Raw genomic sequence first — 26627 nt, forward strand, 5'->3', positions numbered from 1 at the left:
TATTAATCTACAGACAGTGGAAGCCTGTATATTGGTCTATATGCTGAGATGTGTTCACAATACTTGTTTTTACTGTTGCCTCTTGCACCTCGGCATCAGTTCAGCCTTCAGGGTGAAAGAGCGATCCTCCTGCTGCTGAAAAAAAGAGCTGGCCGCCTGCCAAAGAAACAAGTGCCTCCCTTCCCTGCTGTTTAGCGTATTCATAGTTAGGGGTTTGGGCTCGGCTGTTTTTATAAAGGCAAGGCAGCGCTTCAGTTGATCAGTCTGCTCAGGAAACTTCTGCTGGAGAAAGTCCTGGAGTCCAAAACCTGAAGAGGAGAGAGATTTTGTGCAGAGTATCCCTTCTCCTGCAGAGAAGAAAAAAAAGCACATATTTGACTTTTTTTGCAGGGTGCACTGCAGAGCCTGTAATTAATGTTTTTGAAACAGATAGCAACCCTCTTCTTGGATAAAGACTCTTGGCTTTAAAAAAAAAATCGGATTATCTGACAGAGGCATTGTGCTCATTAGTCTACTTTTCCCCCATCCTCTTCACATTTGAGTTTTTATGCTAAAACTGAAGAACAATGTTTCTGAGTTTCTGCCTCTTGGTGACATTTATCTTGGGGCTGTCCGGGTGCTTGGGCTCATACGTGCCGTGCGAGCCGTGTGACCAGAAGGCGCTGTCCATGTGCCCTCCGGTGCCCGTCGGCTGCCAGCTGGTGAAGGAGCCGGGCTGCGGCTGCTGCCTCACATGCGCCCTGTCTGAGGGGCAGGCGTGCGGCGTGTACACCGGGACGTGCACTCAGGGGCTCCGCTGCCTGCCCAGGAGCGGGGAGGAGAAGCCCCTGCACGCGCTGCTCCACGGCAGGGGAGTGTGTACCAACGAGAAAGGATACAAACCTGCGCACCCGCCCATAGGTAAGAGCGCACCGGACCACCGTCTCCATGCATGCTCCGGATCAACTTGTGCAGCATAAAAGTTCATCATATTATGGGATAAATAATGCCACCATTTTTTTCATCTTAAAACATTATTATTTAGCAGATATTACATTTGTTGTCATGTGGTTCCCTTCTTTCTCCATGCTGTCTGTCAGAGCGCGTGTTTGACAGATGGTTTGAGGTGCCATATGATTAACTTGTATCCATTGATTAAACTGGCTGCAGGAGCTTATTCCGCCTCAGAAAATGCAGCTCAGGTTCATCATCAAGCTGTAACCCTGTTGATTTGGTATTTGGTAATGAATCATCACATTAGAAACACACAAAGTGGATAAATAGTCCGGGTGTGCGCACGGTGTTTGTGGTTAATCTGTGGCGGGCGGCTGCTCGCTCCGCTGCGGGTAAAACGCATGAGGTGTCCCGGCTGATTTGAGGCTTTGATGCGGGGCGGCGGCTGTCAAACTGCGGTCTACAGAGACCCAGGAGATCGTAGCTGACAATGATCCAGAAAATATTTCCATGTTAAGGCAGAGCCGATCATTACACGCATTTTTCTCAAGATGTTTGTTATCCTGACGCCAAAAACAGGTCTAAACACGTAATGAAGAGGTGCGATAGTGTATTTATATAAAGGATATTTAAGGGGAAATTGTTGGAACCCCTAGGTAGTGCTCATTCTGCAACTTGCCGCCTTTTTAATACCCACTCGTGTAACAAGTGTCTGTCAAAGCTCACTATTTTCCATCCCCGCGCCAGAGCGCATTAGGTTTTTTTATTTCTTTAATTTCTCGCCTTTCAAATATCATTCGCACCTTGATACATGAAGTCTACAGAGGCACGAAAAGAATAAAGAGTGAGTAGATTAACATTGGAAAGCAAGAGGTGCCTCTGCGTGGTTGAAGCTGAATTCAGATCAGATATAGGTCTGCAGGCTACCCTCAGAGTCGGATTACCTCTAAATCTGTATGCGTGAGAGAGACGCGAGAGAAAGACATGGAGATGTTCAGACAGAAAGAGAGTGGAGGTAGCAGCTTTGAGTGATTTAAGGCATTTCTCGGTGTAGCGGAGAGCTTCACTGTCGCTCAGACTTTTAGCAGCTTGTCAACAAGTAGATAAGTAGGTGGTAACCACAAAGGGTTTGGCTACATACCTCATTCTATAAAATGGGCTGCCACTGGGCTCATTTTGGCTGTTGACAGTCATTAGGTCATTTGCACCCAGTGAGCCGAACACCTCTCCTTGTAATGACATTACAGCACAATAATGTTTGTCTGAGACTGCCATTCTTCCAATTGCTTGGAAAAATACAAATGGGAGCTAGCAAAGCTAAAACAACTGATCATTCCCAGTGTGTGTGTGTGTGTATGTGTGTGTGCGTGTGTGTGTGTGTGTGTGCTTGGGTGGGGCTGTGTGGGTGTGCATTGTGTGTGATTGTTGTGAATGATGACACCTCGGGCAGTTTTGTCTCACTCCTGCTTTGCACACACACACACACACACACACACACACACACACACACACACACACACACACACACACACACACACACACACACACACACACACACACACACACACACACACACACACACACACACACACACACACACACACACAGACACACAGACACACACACACACACACACACACACACACACACACACACACAAAATCTGACTTCTTTGTTGGTCCTCAGAGGTAATCAGAGCATCTTTTCCTGCCTCTGGCACTGCATTCATTGCATGGGCGCTCAGTCACAACGCAGTGATTCAGCAGAATGCCTCTGGCTCTCTCTGTCTTCCCTCTAGGGCCTTCTGTCAAGCAGCTCCGCCCGACGGGTAGTGGTGAGGTGAGCTTCTAGTTTCCTGTGGTGTGGGGTTGCAGCTGTCTCTGTGTGCTTTACCAGCTGAGCAAAGCCAAACACAGGGAGGAGGAGCTCAAGTGTCCGCAGCCTACTAAATATTGACTGGGGCAGCCAAACAATGGGAGAGAGGAACCTTTGCTATCCTACAGCCCCAACCCCCCTCCCTTCTTCACTTGTAAGAAAAAAGAGCCCAGGCCATTTCTCTGTGTACCAGCAGTGCATTAATTCACGTTTTGCTCTTGGACTATGAGCCCAGGGGTTGCTTGGATTGTAAGGCTCAGGAGGTGGTGTGTGCTGTGGGGGCACTCAAACTTTGTTAGCCCCCTTCGGGTGAATCAGACCCGGGAAAGCTTGCCAACAGATATGACTTCATAGCAGCAGGCCCCTCGTCCTTCAAGCTTCTGAAAGGGCCCTATGTTTGGGATTGCTCTGTGCCAAGAAACAAAAGATGATTAGGGAGTGGTTCCAACTCAAGAATACTCCACACATACGGGCAGAAATACTGTGCCCCTTATTAGCATAGCAACCGGAAACCTGGTGCCTTAACTTACAGCTTTAATACTTTACATTTGTCTTGGCTCTTTACATGTGCATTTTAAACTTGTTGCCAGACAGTTTTCAGACACATTTCCATTGGTATTTACAATCAATCGAGTACATCAAGCGACTGCAGACTTTTCAAGAGAACTCTACATATGTATGGCCACACTGCCTTGTCTAAGCAGCATACAGAATCGTTTGTCATCACTTTAGTTTAGAAAGCTCTTTAACATTTAGAACCACCATCTGCTTTTTCCATGTCTGCAGCCTCACCGACGCAGCTGGTTATTGCGTCGCAGCCGAGAAACCGAAGCCATTGGTAAAACGCTGATTTTCTCCGACCGTACACTCGGGCTAATGACAACCAGCCACCGTGCTCCGGCCCCCGTGGACGTTGTGTGCTCATACAGACATGCCACATTAGATATAGCCAGGTCACGTGTGGCCCCAGCTGCCTGACAGCTTCATGACGGGCTCATGCGAAAGGAAAGACTGTAGGTGGCTTTCCATCCGTCTCACCTTGAACATCTGAGATAGCGCAGTGAAAGCTTAGCATGCTGCAACTGATCTGTTGCAGGTGCTTGGGAGAATTATTAGAAAGGTCACTTCGTCGAGGACTTCAAGATAGAAAATAAGCATGCAATTGGTGGAAAATGCGACGCCAAGAAAATAAAGAGGACCTGGTTCCTTAGATTTGACATTGATACCATTGTAGAACTGCTTTTGTCTGCACATAGCATTTAGATGCATGGCTATAGGGTGTACAGCAGTAGAGCTGTCGCTGGCAAGCGCATAACCTTTTTGGCACACTTGCCTGATTTCTCCCTGTAAAACTTTACAGTGGTATTTGTATAGCTTATTGGTCACTGACACCTAGCCTGCTGGTGGCACCAGCTGTGGAAGAAATCAGCACTCACTGTAGTCTTTCTACGCTATATGAGCATGTGATTCAATAAGCACAGGGATGGCCTCATGCTGGGCTCACGTGTTAACCTGACCTGAATACTGTAACCCCGCAACCAACACCTTACGGGCTGTTCTACAAAACTAGTTCCAAAAGCCAGGCTTTCTTTGCCTTAGCTAGCTCGAAAAAACCTAAAACTCTTATCAGAGATATTGGGAGCTAGGATCGTTGGTTCTTCCATCCTGATTGCTGCCTACTTTTGATTTAAAAAAATAAAGTCATTATTTTACTACTTGATTGTCCCTCATTGCCTCTCGTTCATTTCTAATGTGCTAATGCATATTCTTCAGCACTTATACTTTAAATTTTAAACAAAGTATCAATAGGCAAATCCCTGCAAACCAGGACTACACTGATGACTGTTGATCTGGCTACAAACATCTAATCAGAAGGCATGGGGATGACGGGTGCATTATCATTATCGAAAGACTCCAGGTTCCATTTCAGCATCAACCACATATCCAGAGTACCTCAAGGTCAGAGCTTGGTCCAATGCTTGCTACTAATTGATTCATGATTCATTCACAATTTTGCCAACTTTGAAGCTACATTCTCCCTTTGCATGGCAAACAACACCACAAGCACCGGGTACAAAGCTTTAAATCAAGCATTCTCTTGTTTAGCTTGCCAGATCTTTCCCATCTAAGTGCCCAGAGTGACCCCTAGAAACCATCCATTTGCCAAAGTGCAAAGATGGCAAACATGCTCTTGGTCATTAGCATGCACGTTTGAGAAGAACTTTGTACAAACCAGGCGAGGCCGGGCGTCAGTTGTTGAAAAGAGAACAGTTGTTTCCTGGACTCTAATCTAGGCCATATTTGAACTACATGATATGCAGTATTGTAATTCCACCTTGGTCCACTCAGATGGCACAGATTAATCAAGCTAACGTTTGCCATATCCAACACTGTTGGTATGAAGGGCAGCCGTGGTAAAAGTCTCCATATTGAGGCCAGGCAGGATTGAAGGCAAGACCTAAAAGTTCTTGTAAATTACAACCAGAAGTTCTAAACTCTCGCCAAAATATATTTGTTATGCCACTGGAGGGATAGAACATTGTTGCACCTAGCAATTGTGTTGTGGTGAAGTTGACCCAAAAAGAGGTTGTGTCCATCCATGTTACTTTAAAAAAAAAAGAAAAAACGTTGCTAGGAATGTACAGTAGAAGAAATATGCACCTCTCCCTGATTATGTGATTTTCACATGACCGGGTTGCAACATGAACCTATTATCAGCGGAAGCTGTAAACAGGTCAGAAAGTTTGCTTACCTACATCAGCATTTCCCTCTTGGAAAGACTTTGCATCCTCTCATAAGTCATGTTTTGTGATTTACAACCCTTGAATTGTTCTTGTTGCTATTTATACCGTGCATTCAGAAAAGCAGGAAACTTTTTGATTGCAACAAACATATTATGTGTGCACAATACCATGGGAAGAGTTATTTCCTGCATTTTTCAGAAGCTTCCGGAGACCACGCACTGGATCCAACAACTGAGATTCCATGGCAACAAAAGTACATGAGGGTCAAAAACATAAGTCCCTTGCAGTCGGGGGTGATCAAAGATGCAACTCATGGACACAGCATTTGATAAAGCCCATATTTTCCTACATCTCCAACTGGTTTGGAATAGAGTCTGTCTTCTCATGTAACCAGGCTTTGTGCACTGTTGTCAGATGTGCACAGGGTGTATCTTATCTGTCGTGAAAATGCAACTGGCCATCCATGCCTGAACTCCAGAATTGTTACTGACCTTGTCATTGTATCTGCAAATTATTCTGCTACTGATGAGTTTTAGCAAAGGTTACTTTTACCACATGTTTCAAAAGCCTCTAGGACCTATATTCCTTTGGTCATTGGGACTTGACATTTGTGCAGCTGTGAATGCATCCTCTGTGACTTGCACAACTCTTCTGGTTTGTTCTCACCTCCCTTTCTGCTCTAGAAACTGCAGGGCTATCAGGCCATGACCTTGCTTTCAAATATTAAGTAGCGGAGGCTGTCTGAGGCGGAAGGATGGTTTACTCATGCTTCAAGTGACACAGGCCCACAGGCTCATTATTCCTACATTATCTTGTCTTGTTGAGATTAAACGGCACATATATTCAACCGTCTCTTACGTCTTGTAAAGATGTAATATCTGATGCAAGCACACTTAATCAAAGGCAGGGTACAACATCAAGTGTTGTAATGGTTGGAACTATAATGAAAGGTGGGATAATCTATTGTCTGGTAATGCTTTTTTTGCTGTATTGTTAGGATATGGAGGAGAGGAAAATCTAAAGAGAAGGTAACTTATCTTTCATGCCTGGACTGTTGCCGGTAAGAAACTTGGGATATTCATGAAGCATAATTGTGTGCAGATGTTAATTTTTAAACAGAGAAGTATCAGGTGCACCTCCTTTGGCTACTCTGCTCCTCTCGTCCTAATGAAATGTTTAGCCTGAGCAGAGAGGGGAGAGAGATAGCAGCTCAGCTTTGGGCTCAGCTGAATGCCAGAGCTGCACATGACTCAGCTCACTTGGCTCCTGTCCAGTGTCTTGGCTGAGTTTCAGGAGTTAAACACAGACCCTCTAAGCCTCCTTTACAAGCTGGGTACCCTGAGCATGGAAAAACTGAGTTTTTGTGGCTGCGTCAGAGAGCCCACTTCAGAAAAGATGAATTTGGTGATTTTGTGAGTGGAGGAGAAAAAAAGTCAAACACCATTGTCTTCAGAAAAGCTGCTTTGTTTTTTAAAAATTGAGACAAAACCCCTTTTTCCATCCTTACACCATTCTCAAAGTGAGTGACTTGTAATATGATAGAGAAATAGATAGATACAGACATTATTAATCCCAAGTTGGGAAATTGTTTTGTCAGAGCAGCATTTTGACAGTTAATGTCAAAATGAATTACAGAAATGTCTTAAAAAAACTAACAAAAGAAACTCATATATTCAGAAGACTATCTAAACACTATAAAATATACAGATTATAAGAATACTCTCCAATATACCAATCCACTAAACATATAAAAATAGTGTACTTTATACATAAGAAAATAGTTTGCAGTTATTTTTAATTAAAAGTAAAATATATCCTGTGAGGTAAGGTGGATAAAACTGATGTGGCATGGCTGGATCTTTATTAGTCTGGCCATTTATATGCTCAAATTAGATTACAAATGAAGCAAGAATGCATGTAAAAAAATGACGTCGCACATATTTTTCGACAGCCAAATATGTGGCATTTTAATCAAGCAGTTATTGGACTGGACGGCTGAAATGAAAAGTTTTTCCACAGTGGTCACAGCCCCGGCGTGCATCGGAATGCTTGTTTGACGTATTTATTTATAGCGAGTAATAGACTCGTAGTCTGAGCGGGGGAGACACAAGGACATATCTAAACACAAACCAAGGCCTGCCAAGTCATGAGTTGTGCGATTAATTTGAAAGAGACGGCAGTTCAGCGCAGAAGCCAAAGACCCAATTCTGGTAATCACCCTGCCCCCCCTCTTCCCCTCCCACAGACTCCAGACGCTCATGCTGTGTCAGGCTCTTTGAACATCAGTTTCTTGGAGCCCGTGTCCTTGTTACGTCTCAGTGCCTTTCTCTATGGTGGCTGTGTACTAACAGGCCAGTCAGCAAAGTAATGGCAACAATCTTATTAACCGTGTTTCTCTTTCTCATCCGTATACAAGTATGTCTCTCAGCAGCAGTTGGCCTATAGTCGGTAGCCAACATTCCTCTCTGGTTCAGTGCGTCTGGCCGTGTGCACCACGGCGGGTTTCCTTGTCAGATAAAAATAACCAGGGTCATCCACTGGCACCGTGGCTTCAGCCAGTTGGGGCCTGGCAGAGTCCCCACAATAACTCTGTACTTATGGTACAGCTAAGCCAAGGGGGGGGGGGGGAGCTCAGGGCTTCTTTCTGTGCCCTCAAAGAACCTCTGGCTGGGGGTCCAAGATTAAGAGGCTGAGCCCCAAACATAGGAGTAGGGGGGGGCTATGTTAAGTATAAAGGACCTAAACCTGTGAACATCCTATCAAGAGACTATAGTGCCCCCTGGGGGAGCTGATATTACGTCTAAGAGGCGCATAAAATGGGACAGAAATGTGAAAGCATTTATATGAGTCCATGAAGCAACTGGATTTTCCTCAGCTTGACATTTGAATCAGTTTAATGTAGGCCACGTCGCTGCAAAGTTACGATACTCCGAGGCCTAAGTCCCTGTTGCTGTGTTCCAGATAACGTGTTAGCTAATCTTCCAGATATTCCAATGCAACATGTGATGCAGTTTTCCAAAGTTACATGACATGTCAAATACATTACATGTCATTTGTTAGACACTTTTATCCAAAGTGACTTACATACATTCAGTTCTGTGGACAATCCCCACAGGAGCAATTTGGGGTGAAGTGTCTTGCCCAGGGACACAACGACATGCTGACTGCAATAGGACTCGAACTTGCTATCCCCTGATTCGAAGTTCAGCACACTAGCCTCTGAGCCACAGCCTCATAGTTGTAGAGATATGTATGCTTACAAATATTTGGTATATCTGTGTTTATGTGCGACCTTAACTGACTTTAAGACCAAAAGGAAATCTCTGTTTTTATGGATGCAGATCAGCGCCGAGCGGTCTTACATGGAGGGAAGTTTAGCATGACTTTTCAGATGTTTTAAGAGGTAGAGTAAGGAGATTGGGAGGTAAAACTCCTGTGTGAGCTGTAGAAGTCAATCAGCTGTCAATTTCCCCTCCTCTATAAACAAATGGCAAGTAACAGTTGGTGGCACATACCCTGGGAAAAGCACGTGAGATTTATGGTAGAGGACCAACTGCTGCAGAACCTTTTCTAAATTATGCAGATAGCATTTTTTTTAAGTGACTGTTAAAGATTGTAAACATAAATCCTACATCAACATTCTACTGGTTCCTCGTAATACTTAATTACAGGTCTATGATGACTATAATTAGTTAAGACATTACCCTTTCCAGAGACATTTTTCATTCCTGAATTTTATGTTCTTGTTCAAATAAAATTGTAAGACTTGTTTCATCATGAAATAATGACTCTAGGGATTAAATAAACGAACCCAGGGGAAATTCCCAGCAAAGTGGGGAATAGCTCCATTTTAAATATAGATTTAAGGGTTTAAACAGGGAGTTTGGTGTTAACCATTTTCATGGGTCTAGTCAATTACAAACTTACATTTTGTCAATGTTTTGTTTACAGCTTATGTAAACTCGATTAACGTGAGGCAGTTTTATTAAATCCATTCAAACCAAAAGAGGGCAGGCACAACAAGCCAACCAGTGGGAAACACTTTTCATATTATGTTTTATACACATATTAACGCAAATGCATTAATGTAAAGCTGAAGCTTGGTTGTGGGTTTAAAACTGTGATATTAATTGACCGTTTTTTATTTGCTCCGCTGCAGATCGTGAGTCTCGGGAGCATGAGGATACCATTACGACAGAGATTACAGAGGAGCTGCAGCCTGCTAAAGTGCCACTCCTTCCCAAAGACATTGTGAACAGCAAAAAAGTCCTCGCGCTGCGCAAGGAGCAGAGGAGGAAGCTCGGCAAGCAGCGCTCCATTGGCTCCCCCATGGATTACTCCCCTCTGCCCATCGACAAGCATGAGCCTGAATTTGTAAGTTTTCATTGTCAGTTTAAGCCTTTATCATAATGGTCTAGGTTGAACTACTTTGCAGACTCCTAGTAGTATCTTAGCAATGAACGCCTTCATTGTTATGTCTATAAGTGCATTTAATTCGAGTTTTGAATTACTAAGGGTTTGTTTCACCCCCTTTGCGCAGTATTTGTAACCCAAATCTGTCTTTCCTCAAAGGGTCCATGCCGGAGAAAACTGGATGGGATCATTCAGGGAATGAAGGACACTTCTCGTGTAATGGCCCTGTCTTTGTACCTTCCCAACTGTGACAGAAAAGGTTTCTTCAAGCGCAAGCAGGTGGGTGTGCTTCAGAAAAGTCTTTCCAAAATAGTTTTGGATTTTGCATCGATATTTGTATTTACAAACATTGTTGTCTTTTTTTCACCCTCTTTCCAAGTACTGTACCTAAAAGGTCACACCAGCATTTAAAAAAAATGTCAGTTAGTTTGCTTGCATTGGGAAAATAAATTAGCTAAATTGTTTATTCTATTAAATGTTGGTCATTGAACTGTTAGAAACCAGTTATGGAGCTTCTTACCTTGTTAGCTGACTGATAGTTTGCTAGCAAGCTAGATTTAAAGAGCTTTTGTGGCCGCCATTGTGACTAACTAGTGCACACATGTTGGTTAGCTGGCTAGCATGTTAAGCATTAGCCTGTTAGGTACAAATGTTTAAAAACTAGCAATTCAGGAAGTAACTAAAGCCACATTTCCACTGCATGATACGACTTAGCTTAACTTCACTAGCTTTTACATGGTTCACCATAAGCAAAAGTTGTGTATACTCCCTACTGCTTATTTGCTATCATCTCAGTCCAGTCTCCAAGCAAGCTTTGTGGATGCCAGATGATGAAGTTTAAAGACTGCAGACCACCAAGTGAAACTTCACTGGCTCAACCAGGGCCAAAACTCACAATTTCTGAATAGCCAAGTTACCATCAATATTGATTGGATTGAAGATCTATTAAAGGCAGTTTTCATGGAGCATAGCTATAGCAGGAGTACAGCAATAGCATAAGGACATAATCCCCAATAGAAAAAAGGGCCTGGCACAACGAGTGAGTTGAGTCGAGCGAAGCAAAAACCATTCAGTGGAAATGCCATATATGCTACCAAGCTACTAGCAAAGATGTGCAAATATACTTTGCTGCACCATTTTCTATATCTTTACCCTTTGCACATTTTCTAACATTTTCACCTCACTACATCACAACTATAATTTTGTTTTCTGTCCCACAGTGCAAACCATCCCGCGGACGCAAACGAGGCATCTGCTGGTGTGTGGACAAGTACGGCGTTCAGCTCCCCGGCACAGACTACAGCGGTGGGGACATTCAATGTAAAGACCTGGAGAACAGCAACAACAACGAGTGAAAAAGGGAGGACCACCCTTGACCCCCACCCCCCCTTGAACTCTAACCACCAAGTGACCCAGGGCCCAAGCCTCCCCTCTGTATCACATCTGTATGCTCCGCCCTCCATTCACTTCAAGATTTTTTCAAGTTGAAAAAAAAAAGGAAGAAAAAAATCCAAACGAAAGAACAGGCTGAAAAAAAGACACCTGTATTTGTTTTCTTTTATATTCTTGTGTTGACCAAGTACTCATCTCTGAATGAGCGGAACAGTCCCAGAAGATTTACTCGATCTCTTGACTCTTGTCCATGGGAACCTTTTGTCTGAGGCCGGTCCCCTGGTTGCAGATCAATGAAAATATATGCACATTACGGATATATTTTTATGGAAGCTGGGGGTTTCAATACTTGTATGATGTAAACTTATCGCAAAATCATTGTGAAGAAAAAGATGTATCAGGCACATTGGTTGAAAACAGATCAGTTTTAGGCTGTGCAACATGATGCCACTGTGGAACTGAAATGTGGGTTTTATTTGAAAAGGAACAAATAATAGATAGGGATATGCTGTAACAGTTGACTCTATCTGGGTATGTGGTTCTGTCAGAGCACTTATGAATAGGGGAACCTGCTTAGATATGTGTAACTTCACAAAATGATGTGTGCATGAATGCGTGGATGTGTACAGTGCGTGCGTGTGGTATGTATCCGCCTGTGTTGGTGAATGATGGAGTGAGCCTACTATGAAAAGAATGTCCTTTTTTTTCCTTTCTCTTTTGTCTGATTTTGTCACAACAAGTATTGCTAGCGCTTGAAGTGGTCAAGGGGCTGGCCTTCTCTTTAACTGATGTAAAGTTTGTCTCGGGACACTGATTGGAGGAAACAAAAGAGTAAAGCAGATCGTCACAGATGAACCTATGTTAAGTGGCTCTTCGACAATGTAGCTAGCCTGATATGCCAACTGTGCCTATTGAAACAGACACTGCCATGCAGGGCGACACAGAGCTCAGAGTCGGGCCAGTTGCTTCTCTGATCCAGTTTTGTGAAGTGTAGTTTTGTATGGTTTTTGTTTGTGCTGTTTTCTTTGCCTTCAGTGAAGTAAAGACCGCCCACTTTTGAGCCATGTTCCTTATCAAGTGGTTTCCCCTCAGTACTGCTTCTACAGTGTAACCATGGTGTATTACTTTTAAATATAGTTATTGAATGTTGTTTTTCTTCCTGTAGAAACATAGTATGACAACAATGTAATTGTGCTTGGAACAAAACATATTTTAGCCTGTAAAGAATTTGAATAGGTCCTTGTAGCCTTGTCATGAGAATGACCCAGAGTCTTTAGACTACAGGGCGGTCAAACAAGCTAACACTCTGCAACCCTTTGCTAACATGCTTCCATGCTAAGGCTATATATCTAAAGGGAGCATGATTTAATTAAAAAGGTTACAGGTTATAACAGGGTCATTAAGTAGAGTTGTTCTCTCTCTGTGTGCAAGTCACAGTGCCTTCCTTCATGCAAATACATTTAAATAGTGACGTGAAAGTGACATGGATATCAAACGGGGCAATTTCCTCTTTAGGACAGCCAGCCTGTGCCAGGGCTGATACAGCGATCAAGAGGTCTATGTTTTAGTTCTGGTTAGGAGAAGAACAATGAATGTCCTTTAAATGGCGTCAGCAACACATAGCAAATCCATTAGTAATCTTTGTACCTCGGGGCAATTCTGGATAAGAATGATGTTTGGGGAGATGCTGTGGTAGCACACTCAGTTAGCCTCCCTTAACTCTTTCTTTGACAACCAATAAGCTATGATTCTTGCTTTTTTCATGTAAATGCCAATGTATATGATTGCCAGAGAGGGGAAGCCAATGAATGTTGAATCAAGTATTTCAGAAATGCTATGTACATCCTCAATGGCTTCCGGTTGTGAATCAAGGTTCTTTGCCCCACTTCCAACACCAAATCCCCACTACCACTTTCGAAAAAAGAAAAAAAAGCAGCTTGCACTTATTTCAGTTACTCATTATTGATATTGACACACAACGACATCCTTAGATGTGGTATCATGAAGTTGGTGGAACGGAAAAAAAGTAATAAAAAAAACAGCCATAAAAGCTAAATGTTGGGTTATCTTGTGCTTACCTTTTAAAGGTGGTGCTTTGAGGTGATTTTTGTCGACAGGGGCTGTGCAGCCCATGCCTGGGACCTCCAATACAGCAACATCCTTTAGGGAAAAATAGATTTAAAGTAACACGCAGCTAGAGATGTTCTCATGGCCAATTGCACAGAGAGTTGAGATAAAAGAGACGGAGGGGAAAGGGTAGAAGAAGAGTGAGCGCCATGGGCCTAGCCACTTCCCCGATATGGGGTCACCAATTGCATGACATTAGAAACAGTTAGCAGGACAGTTGACAGGAACCACGGAAATCTGGGGAATACAATACTTTAACCAGGAGCACTTTGATACTCTTGAGCGAAAAACAAGGGAATATCTGGTACCGTTCACTATCCGGATCAATCATCTGTGTGAATACTTCAATGTTCCATGTGTTTCTTTAATCTGTTGTTTGGATTATAGGTGGAGGTTCAGTCTTAAAAAAGTCTAATAATGACTTACTGTTCCCCACGCCTGTTTGCGAGTAGTGACTTCCTCAGGTTTCTCATTTCCGACTTGGTTTAAACTCATATTTCATACTTTTGTAGTACAGTCACAACAATACAATACAACTTTTTTCTGAGTACATAACACTTTCTGGATGTAATGAGTCAATACAATTGGTTTTCATAATTTGGTGATCACTGGCTTGTGAAACGGACCCATCGGTGGCAGGAGGACAGTGGGAAATTAAAATGGTCAGTATTTGGAACTACAACTAAAACGAATAAGAAAAAAAAAAGAGGAAAAATCTCAAATTATTAAAGTGAATATCACTGTGTAATATTTATTCAACTTGTAATTTATGTACTCTTTTAACCTTTGTCTTTGTTATGACAAAGCATTTATTTAAATAAAGTTATGTATTCATTTAAGAACTCTGGTGAGGTTTGTTATTTCTGTTGGTGGCTTTTTTTCAAGACGGGCCACTGAAATGGCTTGAAAAGTACAGTTTGGAGTACAATTATCCTGCTAGTAAGCACTGACTAATCTCTGAGGCACGAGCTGATAAACCTCTTAGACATACGTCTGAGACACCCAGGCTAGCCCACAAGGATCTCATGCAGCATGCAGGATGTGACTTTATAAAGTCTCGCCCGAGGGCAAGTCACCTGGTTTTCAACACCATAGTCAGAAAAGATTGCACAGGAACAAGGAAGTCATTTAACATGAGTTTGAACTTCAAGGGGGGGGGATAACATCTACTGGGACCAGCTCACTATTGAAATGACAAGGAAGAAGGGATTTGTAGCCCTGGGGGGAATTCATCATGTTATGGAAAACGTTTATTACAACTTAATGGCGGAATGGACTCCTCTGAGGCACGTCCATTCATAAAGACATGCACTAAAGCCTAAAGTACATACATAGACACAAGGTGTGGAGGCAGAAAAGCTGTAGAATGTCTAGTAAAGCTATTGATGATATGGTAAGGCTAGGGTAAACCCACTCAAAAAGCCATATGTTTGCAACAGTGCATTAAGGCCATTGTAGGCTTGGAGAAGAATAATTGCAGATCTTGGGGAAGGGTTTCATATTTTTATAAAAAAACTCACATTTTAGAGAAAACAAATCTAACATTCTCAAGGATTGTGGTGAAGTTTGTTTCCTTCAGAGAAATACACAAATGTTATGACTTTGACATCAGAAAAGTTTCGTCGTTTTTACTTATTTTAATATACAAGTTATAAGAATTGAATTTAGACTCTGAAAGTTATCCCCCCACCTTTGTTTTTTTTTAAAAGCAACAAAAAATGTATTACTGTATATATCTGTTTTACATATTGTCCAAATATCAATTTAAAAAAGCATGTTGCATGTAATGTACAATATACACAAATGATATCAGCTATCTATTTTTAAATTCCTTCAGCATGCATAGACACTCTAACCCTAAGGATAACATTTGGAAGGGATTTAGGAATCTTTGTGTGCATCTCCACAGGGGGATTTGTCTGGTAATTTTTCATTCCCGTATGGATTCCAGGAAGTGACAGAGTTGGACTTTTCTTTTTGGGGGGCCACTAAAGTCTTTCCCTGGGGAGCTCAGGACTTTGACCAACTCCAGATGTGGGTGAGTGCAGCGGGGCATGAAAGGGTGGAGGGACCGGCAGACCCTGAGCAGCGAGCAGATCAAGGCTGCCGTAAAGGTTGTTGTGGTGTGCGTACGTGCAGAAGGGAGGGCATAGAATTTAACTTTGGGGGAGGAGGAAACATGTGTAGAAGATTTGATTTGCGAGGCAGTGAACATGACAATTACTATTTGCCTTCAAAGAAACTGACAACTGCACTTAGGACTTCAAAGCATTTATGCCCCTTTTATTACATAATTAGGCCAACAACTTCGGATGGCTCCATCTGACATCGACTCACGCACCTCACTCCGTCAAAACCCCAGTCCAAATGCCGCGTGGAGCGTGTTTGTGCCATACAGACCTCAACTTTTCTCTCCCCTCAGAATTTCTGTAAATATGTGAATAAACAAATGCTCAGTCTGTAAAATCACATGCATCAGATTTGTAGATTGTTTAATTTGATGCACAAGCAAATTAAACAATTTGCCCATATCATTAAATGTGACTTTTAGTAACAATGCGTTTAAAGACATCAGTGTACAAATGGCATGATCAGATGTTTACACTGCATAATTGGGATCTTTGTAAATCATTGCTTGTGTTTTATACTATCTCTTACAGGGGTAATGGTTGCTCATTTCATCACTGGGATGGAGATGAAAGGAAATTCGAAAGAATGTACAGCGCTCCGGAGTAAATCACATGACTTAGCGCTGGAATCCTCCGATGCCGGTGGTAGTAGGCAACAGACAAGTGGCTGCTAGTTTTCATCCAAGCCCTTTCATCAAAGATGGACTTAGACCCGGATCCCAAATGGAGGGTTCTTCAGCGTGGATCGGATGTGACTGTGAGAACCAGAACTGTTAAGTAAACCAACTTGGAGATTAAGATTTGACATTCTCAGTGGCGTTTTTATATGTACAAAAGTGGTGTGGCACGAACAACTTAGATGTGTAAGCTTCTGGTGCTTTTTTAAACACGTAAACAAATAGCGGCTATCCATAGTTCCGATAGAGAGAGGGGGGGGGGGGGGGACAACAAAATATATGACATCAAATTAACTTACCAAAGCTGAAGTAGATGATCAACTTCATTCATTTTCTTTCCGTTTTACTGATTTCAATCGCTATACGCTGCTCTCTCTCATCTCCTCTTCACTACTAGGTGAAAACTACACTTTTCGCGGCACACATACTTACAGCCAATCAGCTCTCTGAATTATGAGATGACGTTTGGTAGGTATAGAGTGGCGAAGTCACGCCCATCTACTTCCGGTCCATGGACCTTATTTTGGAAAAATAATGTATTGAAGCCAATGGAGAGAGAAAACGTATCTTTCGATCCCGTTTGATAGATAGATTCTATCTATATGGCGCTGGCTAAGATAAGATAACTTTAACAAGATGCCTGTGTGCTTAGTACCAGGTTGTTATCATACCAGCAATTTGTCTTGCTCGTTCTTTCGCTTCCCGTCTGATGAAAGGACCAGGAGTGGCTGGATCAAGTCAGCTACCTAGCTAGTAGCTAGCACGTTAGTTAGCTGTACAGCCTTGTAATTTATATTAGCCTTAATATGAAGTAACATTAAGTAACCCAACATGTTGAACAGTAAGAGTAGTAGTCATATTTCGTGAACCCTTTCAACAGTACTGTCACCAGTGTGATCATTCTATAATACACAATTTAAGCCCGGGGGAGAAATGCTAACGCTAACGCTAGCATCGGCGATCGCCAATCTTTTCTACTTCATGCTATATGCACAAATGGTTGACGTTAAACATTAAAAAGACCAGGCCGTTCAGAGATAATCGAAGGCAGGCAGGCAGCTTTGCATGACATTTTTCTGGACCTGTTTCCTTGTGGTGATAGTGAGGGTAGTCAATCGTTTTGTTGACAAGAGAGTAGTGATGGCCATCTTGGTGACGTGTGTTGTTCTGCGAGACCAGATATGTAGTTCATTGAGCGTTTCACACAAACAAATGTGTTACTTCACAGTTTTACAAGTTTTTTTGACTTGCAAAATTATCTTTTAAATTGACAAACATCAGAATTTATGGCACAATTCAAACGGGATCGAAAGATAATCTTTCTCTCTCCATTGACTTCAATACATAATTTTTCCAAAATAAGGTCCCATGGAGGTCCACCGGGAAGGGAGGGACTTCGCCACTCTATGCCAGTACTATGCCCCACTGGTGATTATTTTTGTGCCGCACACATTGAATAGAAAAATACTCTGAGCATGCGCAGTGTAGTTTTTACAGCAACCATTCATTGGCTTGCCCCACATTGCTCAACACGGCTCAATAGGCACACTGTAGACACTAATTGGAAGAACGTAGACTAAAACAGCAATGTACAGAAGAATCAGATGACTAAACATGCTCTTGAAATATATTTTATATAAAAATATATTTTTTGCATATTTTTTTAATTATTATTTGCATTACTTTCTGCTGACACTAGGTGGTGCTGTCTACAAACATAAAAGGAGCGTTTACTATGAGGGGCCGTGTAGGCCAACATTCAAACGAACCTCGCACACACACTACATTATATTGCATTTAGCTGACGCTTTTATCCAAAGCGACTTGCAATAATAACAAGTAATTCTATTGCTCGAAGTGGAGTCGACAGAGAGGAGTTTTTAGTCTCCGCCGGAACACGTGTAAGCTTTCTGCTGTCCTGATGTCAATGGGGAGCTCATTCCACCATTTTGGAGCCAGGATAGCAAACTGACGTGTTTTTTGCGGATTGGAACTTGGGTCCCCCTCGCAGTACGGGTGCAGCCAGCCGTTTGGTGCACGTGCTGGGGTGTATGGTTTTACCATGTCCTGGATGTAGGAAGGGCCAGATCCATTCACAGCATGGTATGCAAGTACTAGTGTCTTGAAGAGGATTCTAGCAGTTACTGGAAGCCATTGAAGGGAGCGGTGAAGCAGTGTGGTGTTGGAAAATGTTGGAAGGTTGAAGACCAGACGAGCCGCTGCATTCTGGATGAGCTGCAGAGGTCGGATGGCACATGCAGGTAGACCAGCCAGGAAGGAGTTGCAGTAGTCTAGGCGTGAAATGACGAGAGCCTGGACCAGAGGTTACGTCACTTTCTTGGTCAGGAGGGGACGTATCCTCCTGATGTTGTAAAGAGTAGCAACAGCGGGTTGTAGCAGCAATGTTTGCAGTGAAGGACAGGTTGTTATCTATATGTCAAATATGTCTTGTATGTCTTAAATGATATGATGAATTGGAAATGGGGGACCCTGATGTAAACAAGACGAAAGTCTTTCTCTGGTCTGCATCCCCTTAACAATTGTATGTGTTGAGCTGTACTGTACTGTACCCAATATACAAGCTGTTAATAAACTTTTCAATCAATCAATCAATCAATCTAGGGTCAAACCCAGATTCTTTGCAGTCTGAGTCGGGGAAACAACAGAAGGGCCGATGTTGATTGTTAGGTCAAGGGTGGGACACTCTTTTCCCGGAAGAAAAAGCAGTTCAGTCTTGTCAAGGTTGAGCTTGAGGTGGTGAGCAGACATCCACTGAGAGATGTCTGCTAGACAAGCAGAGATGCGTGCGACGACCTGGGTCTCTGAGCGGGGAAAGGACAGAATTAATTGGGTGTCGTCAGCGTAGCAGTGGTATGAAAAACCATGCGGAGTAATGACCGATCTGAGCGAGTTTGTGTACAGAGAGAAGAGGAGGGGACCAAGGACAGAGCCCTGAGGGACCCCTGTAGTTAATTGACAAGGGTCGGACACGGACCCTCTCCAAGTTACCCTGTAGGTGCGGTCTTCGAGGTATGAGGTGAGGAGGGAAAGTGCAGAGCCTGAAACTCCATGTTCTTGAAGAGTGCGAATGAGGATCTGATGGTTCACCGTGTCGAATGCAGTAGACCAAAATGATGTTGACAGAGGAGAGGGAGGCTGCTTTAGCAGTGTGCCGTTCCTCAGAGACAGCAAGGAGAGCAGTTTCTGTGGAGTGACCTGCCTTGAAACCATGACCTTGACTGGTGGGGATCAAGAAGGTTGTTCTGATGGAGATAACAGGAGAGTTGTTTGAAGACAGCGCGTTCAAGTGTTTTAGACAGGAACGGGAGGAGAGAGACAGGCCTGTAGTTTATAACATCAGACGGGTTGAGAGTGGGTTTCTTTAGGAGAGGGTTTACTCTTGCCTCCTTGAGACTGTTTAGAAAGTGACCAGAAGTTAGAGAAGTATTGATGAAATGGGTGAGAAACAGTAGAATATCAGGAGCGATAGTCTGAATGAGGTTTGAGGGGATAGGGTCCAGAGGACAGGTGGTAGGACGGGCAGAGGCAATGAGGGTAAGAACCTCACTTGGAGAGAGAAGGGAAAAGGAGGTTAGTATGTGGGTGAAAAGTGGGTCTGGTGACCCAGCGGTGAGTAAAGGTGAGTAAGAAAAAGAAGAGCGAATATCATCAACCTTTTTTTCAAAGTAGTTAACAAAGTCGTTTGACAGAAGGGAGGAGGGGGAAGGGGCTCTGGGGAGTTCGAGGAGGGTGGAGAAGATAGAAAATTGTTTTTGGGAGTTAGAATAGGAAGAATGGATCTTATCTTGAAAGAAAGTGCTTTTTGCCTGAGAGATTGAAGATGAGAAAGAGGAGAGGAGAGATTGTCTCTGGGTTGTATCTCTGCTTGTAACATTACGGCACCATTTTAATTAAAGTACCCATTTGAACCTTTCTCAGAGACTCCATTGTCTCTTACTTTTAAAGCTTCTCTCCTGGACGCGAGAATAACGAATAAGCTAATAATTGGGACCTGCCAACGTGATTTCGCTGGAGCGGGAGAGACTACAAAGCCAGCTGTTCGCCGGAGACGCTGGCAACCGTTCGACACACAAAAGAGCTCAAAACCAAGGGGTGAGGAGAAGCCTATTATATCGAATTCTTCAATAGTTTATGCAGGACATGTTAGATTTGTGTGTTTGACGGCGGCCAGCGGATCCTGAAAATAGCTAATGTTAAAACAACCTACATTTATAAACATAGGCATCCTATAACTCGTGGCGCTGTTTTGTCGCAAGCGGGGTGTGTTTTTTATGCCGGAAATATTAAGGTGTATCCTGTTACGTTCATAGTTTCAAGGCCTATAACATAAGTGTTTTAAACAGTTCAAGGCTGTTAGAATTGGAGACTATGAGTAGTCGGTTCAAGGCTGATTTTAAAGCAAGTAGGTGTCTCCTGTTAAATTCTGATGACATAGGATATTATTTATCAGGAATGAAGGTGCTAGTCAGAGGATTGGTGCTTCATCTTTGATAACTTAATAATTCCATTCAAGTAGTTAAAGAACATGTCAACGAAAGACACTAAGTTGAGACTAGACGCAGAGCCAGGCTCAACTGCAACTGTTAAAGAGAAGATAAGCATAAGATCAGATCCTGACACATCCAAATTTTAGACAGGAGAAATGGAACCACATAGAGAAACACCTCCAACAATTCAAGCTCAGGAAGTGGCAGAAATTCAGGTGCAGAATCAACAAAGAGGGGGAGGAGGTTTCCGAGGAGGACAAAGTGGCAGAGGAAGAGGACGTTTCCAAGGAGGTAATCGATCAACAGGACAAGGTTTCCAAGGTGAAGGATGCTCCATATGTGGTCAGTTCTCACATTGGGCCAGATATTGTCCGCAACACAGGATGCTGCAAGTACCAGAATATCTTCCCACACAATTTCAGCAACAGCAAACACCTGCATATCCTCCTACCCAAGTACAGCCGCAAGCACAGGTATACACTCTCATACAGCATTAACAAAAGGGAAAATGGAGAGGAGAGCAACGATCAAGACGAAGAAGAGATGAAGGCTGCTACAAATGTGGTCAGCTGATACATTGGTCCAGAGAGTGTCCACAGAACATTGCACCAAACAACGGCCCTCCATGCAGTTACCCCAGGGGAGGTTTCCATGATAACGACGGAGGCAGGGGGTCTCAGGGATGTGAAAGACGAACAGGGGTGCCAAACATGAACCAAATGCCACTGACAGCCTGGTATCAACCACAACAATGAGGAAGCTCAGAGGAACAGACCACCAGGTGATGCATCTTCAGCCCAAGGGTATTTTGAATGAGTTTCCACCCAAAACAAGAAGAGGAAAAATCTAGTACTCGCCCAAGACGGAGGGTCTTTACCAAGTCCTCCTGTTTATACCGACTGCAGTTCAAGGGGCGACGATACACCTGACGTGAGGCTGTTGAGACCTGAAAACAGAAACTCGATTCTGCTGTGGTGAAGTCTGGCTACAAAGGGAGGTGTTCCGATAGGGTCGCTTATCTCAAACCAGTGAAGAAGTCAACAAAAACACAGCAGAACTAGAGAGTGAATGTTAGCGGGAGAACAGTGACAGGGCGACAGAAACTGGCACAACATTTTCCGGCCAGTACATAGATAGACCCCGTCAGAAGACCGGGGCTGTGTTTACAGGGGAACTTCATTTATTGTTAGTGGAAGTATAGTTTTTAGTCAAACAATTATGTGATTTATGGAGTCAGATTACATTTTTCTCATAAACACAATTTTATAATCGGTCTGAAGTATCTGTTTTAAAGGCATGAGCTGCAAACTAAATAACATAACACTGATTGAGAGCTTGGATGAAGAAGTTGTAGGGTTTTTACAACAGTTTAAAAATCAGTCTTTATTTATTTATTCTTCAGCGACTTTACTGATTTATAATGTATTGCGTAAGGCAATATCTCATTGAGTGAGGGGCACCAGCCCTTCATGTTCTCCTGCATTTCACCCTCTGTGAGAATAGTTCGTATTTTCCCTCTAGTTTAGAGAAATATTATTTTATCATATGTTAGTTCAGCAGTATCAACCAATCCTCTAATCCTAAAATTATTGAGACGCATTAGCGACACCAGGGGTATTGTTTTTCGCAGCAACAATGATGCATAATACCACGACAAAAGCCATTATTGAAACAAGTAAACCATTTTTTGTGCTAATGGCAGATCTTTAGTGAATATGCATTTATACCATCGGAAAAACATTCATCATACGATATTTGTATACGCCTTATGGGTACACGGAAAAGTTATATTTATTTAATACAACGTTAATGGGTTTTATATGTCCTGTCCATAATAGGGTAATCATTGCAATATTAATTGAGCATGTTATGCTCAAAGGAGGGAGTGTCATGATTATACAGATATGTTGATTTCAGTGACGTTGTAGTTAATAAATAAAAACATGTAGTTAACAATAGTTCTCATAACAACAAAAGGTATGCCAAAGCTTGGGCCTTCCCCAAGGAGGGAGTGGTCCAGTTTTGGATATTAGACAAATAGAAATGCATGAATATGTCAGAGCTCTGAGTAATATTATCCAAGTTTTGTCTACACAGTTTAGGAAAACTACAGAGATACCATACGAGACACCAGAAGAGACTCCTGTTCGGCCAGGTGATTGGGTGAGGGTGAAAGTTCACAAAAGACAGTGAGCTGATCCCGATGGTTTAAAGGTAAAGAAAAAGGAGCAAATTGGCACCACCTCACACATTGTCACCCTTCACTGGCAACTTCCAGATAATTATTGGCAGTTAGGACTGATTTGGCAGAGCTGGAACAAAACAATAAATAGAAATAAGATAAAGATAGAAACGGCTCAAAAGACGAATTATCTTTATATTTTTATAGATTGTACACTAAAGTGAAAAAGAGTCCAATTTTTCTATACGTTATTTTTGTACTCATCATTTAAATTCTGTAACTGACACAACCAGGGACAAAATTGAGATTATGTCAAGAATAAATGAAATTTCCATCCAGCTGTGTTTCAGAGACTTTCACTTGTCCCCAGAGCCAAAATATCAGCTGAGCGACAAGAGGAGGAGTTAGAAATACTCATTCCCAAAGGTGAGGCGGTTATTATGGAGTCAGATTTTGGTCAATATTCTAGCGCGCAAAACAAGCTACTCACGAGCGGAAAATGTGCTTTTACACGCGCATGAAATGACCCTCGCGCGCAGACAGCCCTCTTGCTCGCTCGCGAAGTGTCAGCCTCACTCGCTCACGGAGTCTGTCTGCGCGTGCGTGAAAAGTTTCTCACACTTTGGGGCAGGGCCACTGGACTTTGATTGACAGCTGCCAGGAAGCCCAGAGCTGCCAGGTTTGATAAATGCCTGAACTATCAATTAATTTGATATAAACAAAATGACACATTAATTCTAGGAGTGTAATACTTTTATAAACACTATAGTAATAATATGGATTCATTGTGACAATATCATACTATTACTATAGGAGTGTTCTATAGTGTGTTAAAAAAACAACTACAGAAACACTATATATTATACTATAGAAGTACTATTTAAAATAATATAGTCTTAATACGGAAACACCAACAAAAAACCTATAATAGTACTTTTACAAACACTATAGTAATAATATGCATTCACTATGACAATATCATGATATTACTAGGAGCAGTGGCGGCCGGCCCATAGGGGCGCTAGGGGCGCCGCCCCACCTCTTCCCACATGACAAATAAAAATAAAAAATATATTTAAAAACATATATTTTATTTTTTATTTTTAATGAACAAGGTAAATATTATATAATTAGTATCAGTAAAATGTATAATCTACAATAAAATATCGTTTAAAATTGTGTTACAATGTCTAAAGTTACTGATAAGTTACATGTTTCCTGCCTGGCCTTGCCATGTATCATTACCCTCTCTCTCTCTCGTTGTCTGGGCGCTAAGAGAGGAGCCCTCAACCAGTGCAGCAGCAGCCACTAGCAGCTGACTGTTGCTATCTTTAAACTATGCCGCCAAAACATAATTTCAGCCAATCAGCGTCGTCTAATCTGATGGTCACAGGGCGCCAACGTCAGCGCCCGGTGCAGTCTGTGAGTTGTTTGGACTCGTATCCAAGGAGACAAAACAGGAAGCTGTCATTCACTCTGGAAGCTATCATTAGCAGCTAATGAAAACTCAGTTTTTGACATAAAAATTGAATTATGGATTATCAATACTTTTTCAAAGTGACAGACACATTGGATTAACCTTCAGCCGCGTTTCTCGTTTTTGATCAGAATAACAGCAAAAGGTGAGCATATCTCCGTGTTTTGCTACCTAAAGATACGTCGTGTGATGTCTGTATTTGCTTCCCCTGTCGCAAGTTCTGATCGCTCAGTGATGATACTTATATTTCTAGAATCTGTGGGATCTCAGCTTGTTAGCATAAGCGTGTTTGTGCATATCTGATAAGTATATCAATTGATTTAGTGCGTTAGCATTTTTTATGCTCAGGGCCCATTTAGATGCTTCTTGTGAGACTTGTGTTTTGTTTCGGTAAACATGGTTCATATCATCAGTTAGCTGAGTTTCTTCCCGTTAAATGAGCAGGACACATTTATTACATTTTAAGAAGCCCTGAGACACAGTTTCGTGAGAACAAAAACGGGGGAAAAAAGCCCCTTAACAGGTTAAATGGGAATTAAATCATTTTAAGTCATTTTGAGTGTTCCCAAAGCCCCAGTGTTCTGCAGTTTGTGTGGGCCTACTGTACTGTTGCACAGTTTATACTGTAGAAACTATGTCCAGGACAAGGTGTTTGGAAGTTTTGGAAGATTCATAGCTAACCACACTGAAGATTATGGAGGTATTGATCAGTCTTCTCATATTTTTAAGCCTCAATTTGTCCTGTGAAGTCCAATGAAGTACTTTACTGTTGGACTCAGTAGCCTACTAGTTGGACTTCTACCACAAGTAGGTTACTATGAAGTTATTTTACTGTGTACTTTTTAAGTTATTCTCTGTCAAACTCCTGTGGCAGAAAATCATTTTATCTCTCATAAAATATGGTAGAAAACATGCAGTTTGACAGAGGATTAAAACTATAGTCGGAGCCATCTCATCTGAGCTCCGTAACACACACACACACACACACACACACACACACACACACACACACACACACACACACACACACACACACACACACACACACACACACACACACACACACACACACACACACACACACACACACACACACACACACACACACACACAGGAGCGGAACATCCTCCTTAACCTGTCCGCCATAAATGCCTCAGAGGACGGATACCTGAACCGTAGCGTCCAGCTAGCTTAGCCGCTAGCTTAGCGATAAATACACACAGCGTTGTATTCTCCTCCCCCTGTTGGCCCTAAAAGCTTCAGAGGGCGGATACCTGAGCTCCATAGCGTCCTGCTAATGTGAAACACACACACACAGCGTTAGCGGGACATTCTCCTCCCCCTGTCGGCCCTAAAAGCTTCAGAGGGTGGAGAGCTGTGCTCCGTAGCGTCCCACTAGCTTAGCCGTTAAGCTAAGGGTAAACAAACATAGATCGGTTACATAGAATATGAATAAATCGTCACCTATGTAGAGGATATATTTTTTTATTCACTTTGAACTCGGCCAAATGGAGTTTAATGCTTTGGGATTTAAGTTAGGCCACATAGTACGTGCATGAGTTTGAAAGTATAACGTGCTAGCCTGCTGTAATACATCGTATAGTCAGGCACACATTTATGAGATTTAACAATGGCCAATTATATTTCTTAAATAATATGTAGCCTATTCCCAGAGCATAATTCATGGGGAAACAAGGTGAGGTGTAAAATCTGTTTTAATATCATACATTTTACGCCAGCAAACTTCTTGTACGGACTTCGGCGGTAGAGAAGACTCACTGAACTAATTAAGTAAAAAGACGAATCGTTCGCGAACGTGCAAATCACCAGAAGTCGTTCGCGAGCCGGTGAACGAATCAGTGAACGAATCTTTAAAGTGAACTGAATCAAAAGATTTGTGTCCCCGAAGGGATTCGAAATGCCCATCACTAATTTCCACAGCCCCACCGAAAATATTTTCCACTAGCCGCCACTGACTAGGAGTGTTCTATAGTGTGTTTAAAAAACAACTATGAAACACTATATATTATAGTTATACTATTTAAAATAATATAGGAATACTACAAAGATCTAGATACATAGTATTACTATTGAAATATTATAGGGCTACCATAGCTAATAAAATGGCACTACAGAAAAAACTATAGTAATACGATAGCAGGTGAAAAAT

General features: G+C 42.4%; 1 protein-coding gene across 1 annotated transcript; it reads left to right on the plus strand.

Annotated features, from left to right (window-relative positions):
- Nucleotides 1–250: 250 nt before the first annotated feature.
- On the plus strand, nucleotides 251–14326 carry igfbp5b (insulin-like growth factor binding protein 5b). Its single transcript, XM_079666180.1, has 4 exons — nucleotides 251–900; nucleotides 9712–9926; nucleotides 10125–10244; nucleotides 11186–14326. The coding sequence occupies exons 1-4, from the start codon at nucleotides 567–569 to the stop codon at nucleotides 11318–11320; spliced, it is 804 nt and encodes a 267-aa protein (XP_079522306.1). The 5' UTR covers nucleotides 251–566; the 3' UTR covers nucleotides 11321–14326.
- Nucleotides 14327–26627: the final 12301 nt, after the last annotated feature.

This window comes from Notothenia rossii, assembly GCF_949606895.1.
Source record: "Notothenia rossii genome assembly, chromosome: 2".
NCBI classification, from domain to species: domain Eukaryota; kingdom Metazoa; phylum Chordata; class Actinopteri; order Perciformes; family Nototheniidae; genus Notothenia; species Notothenia rossii.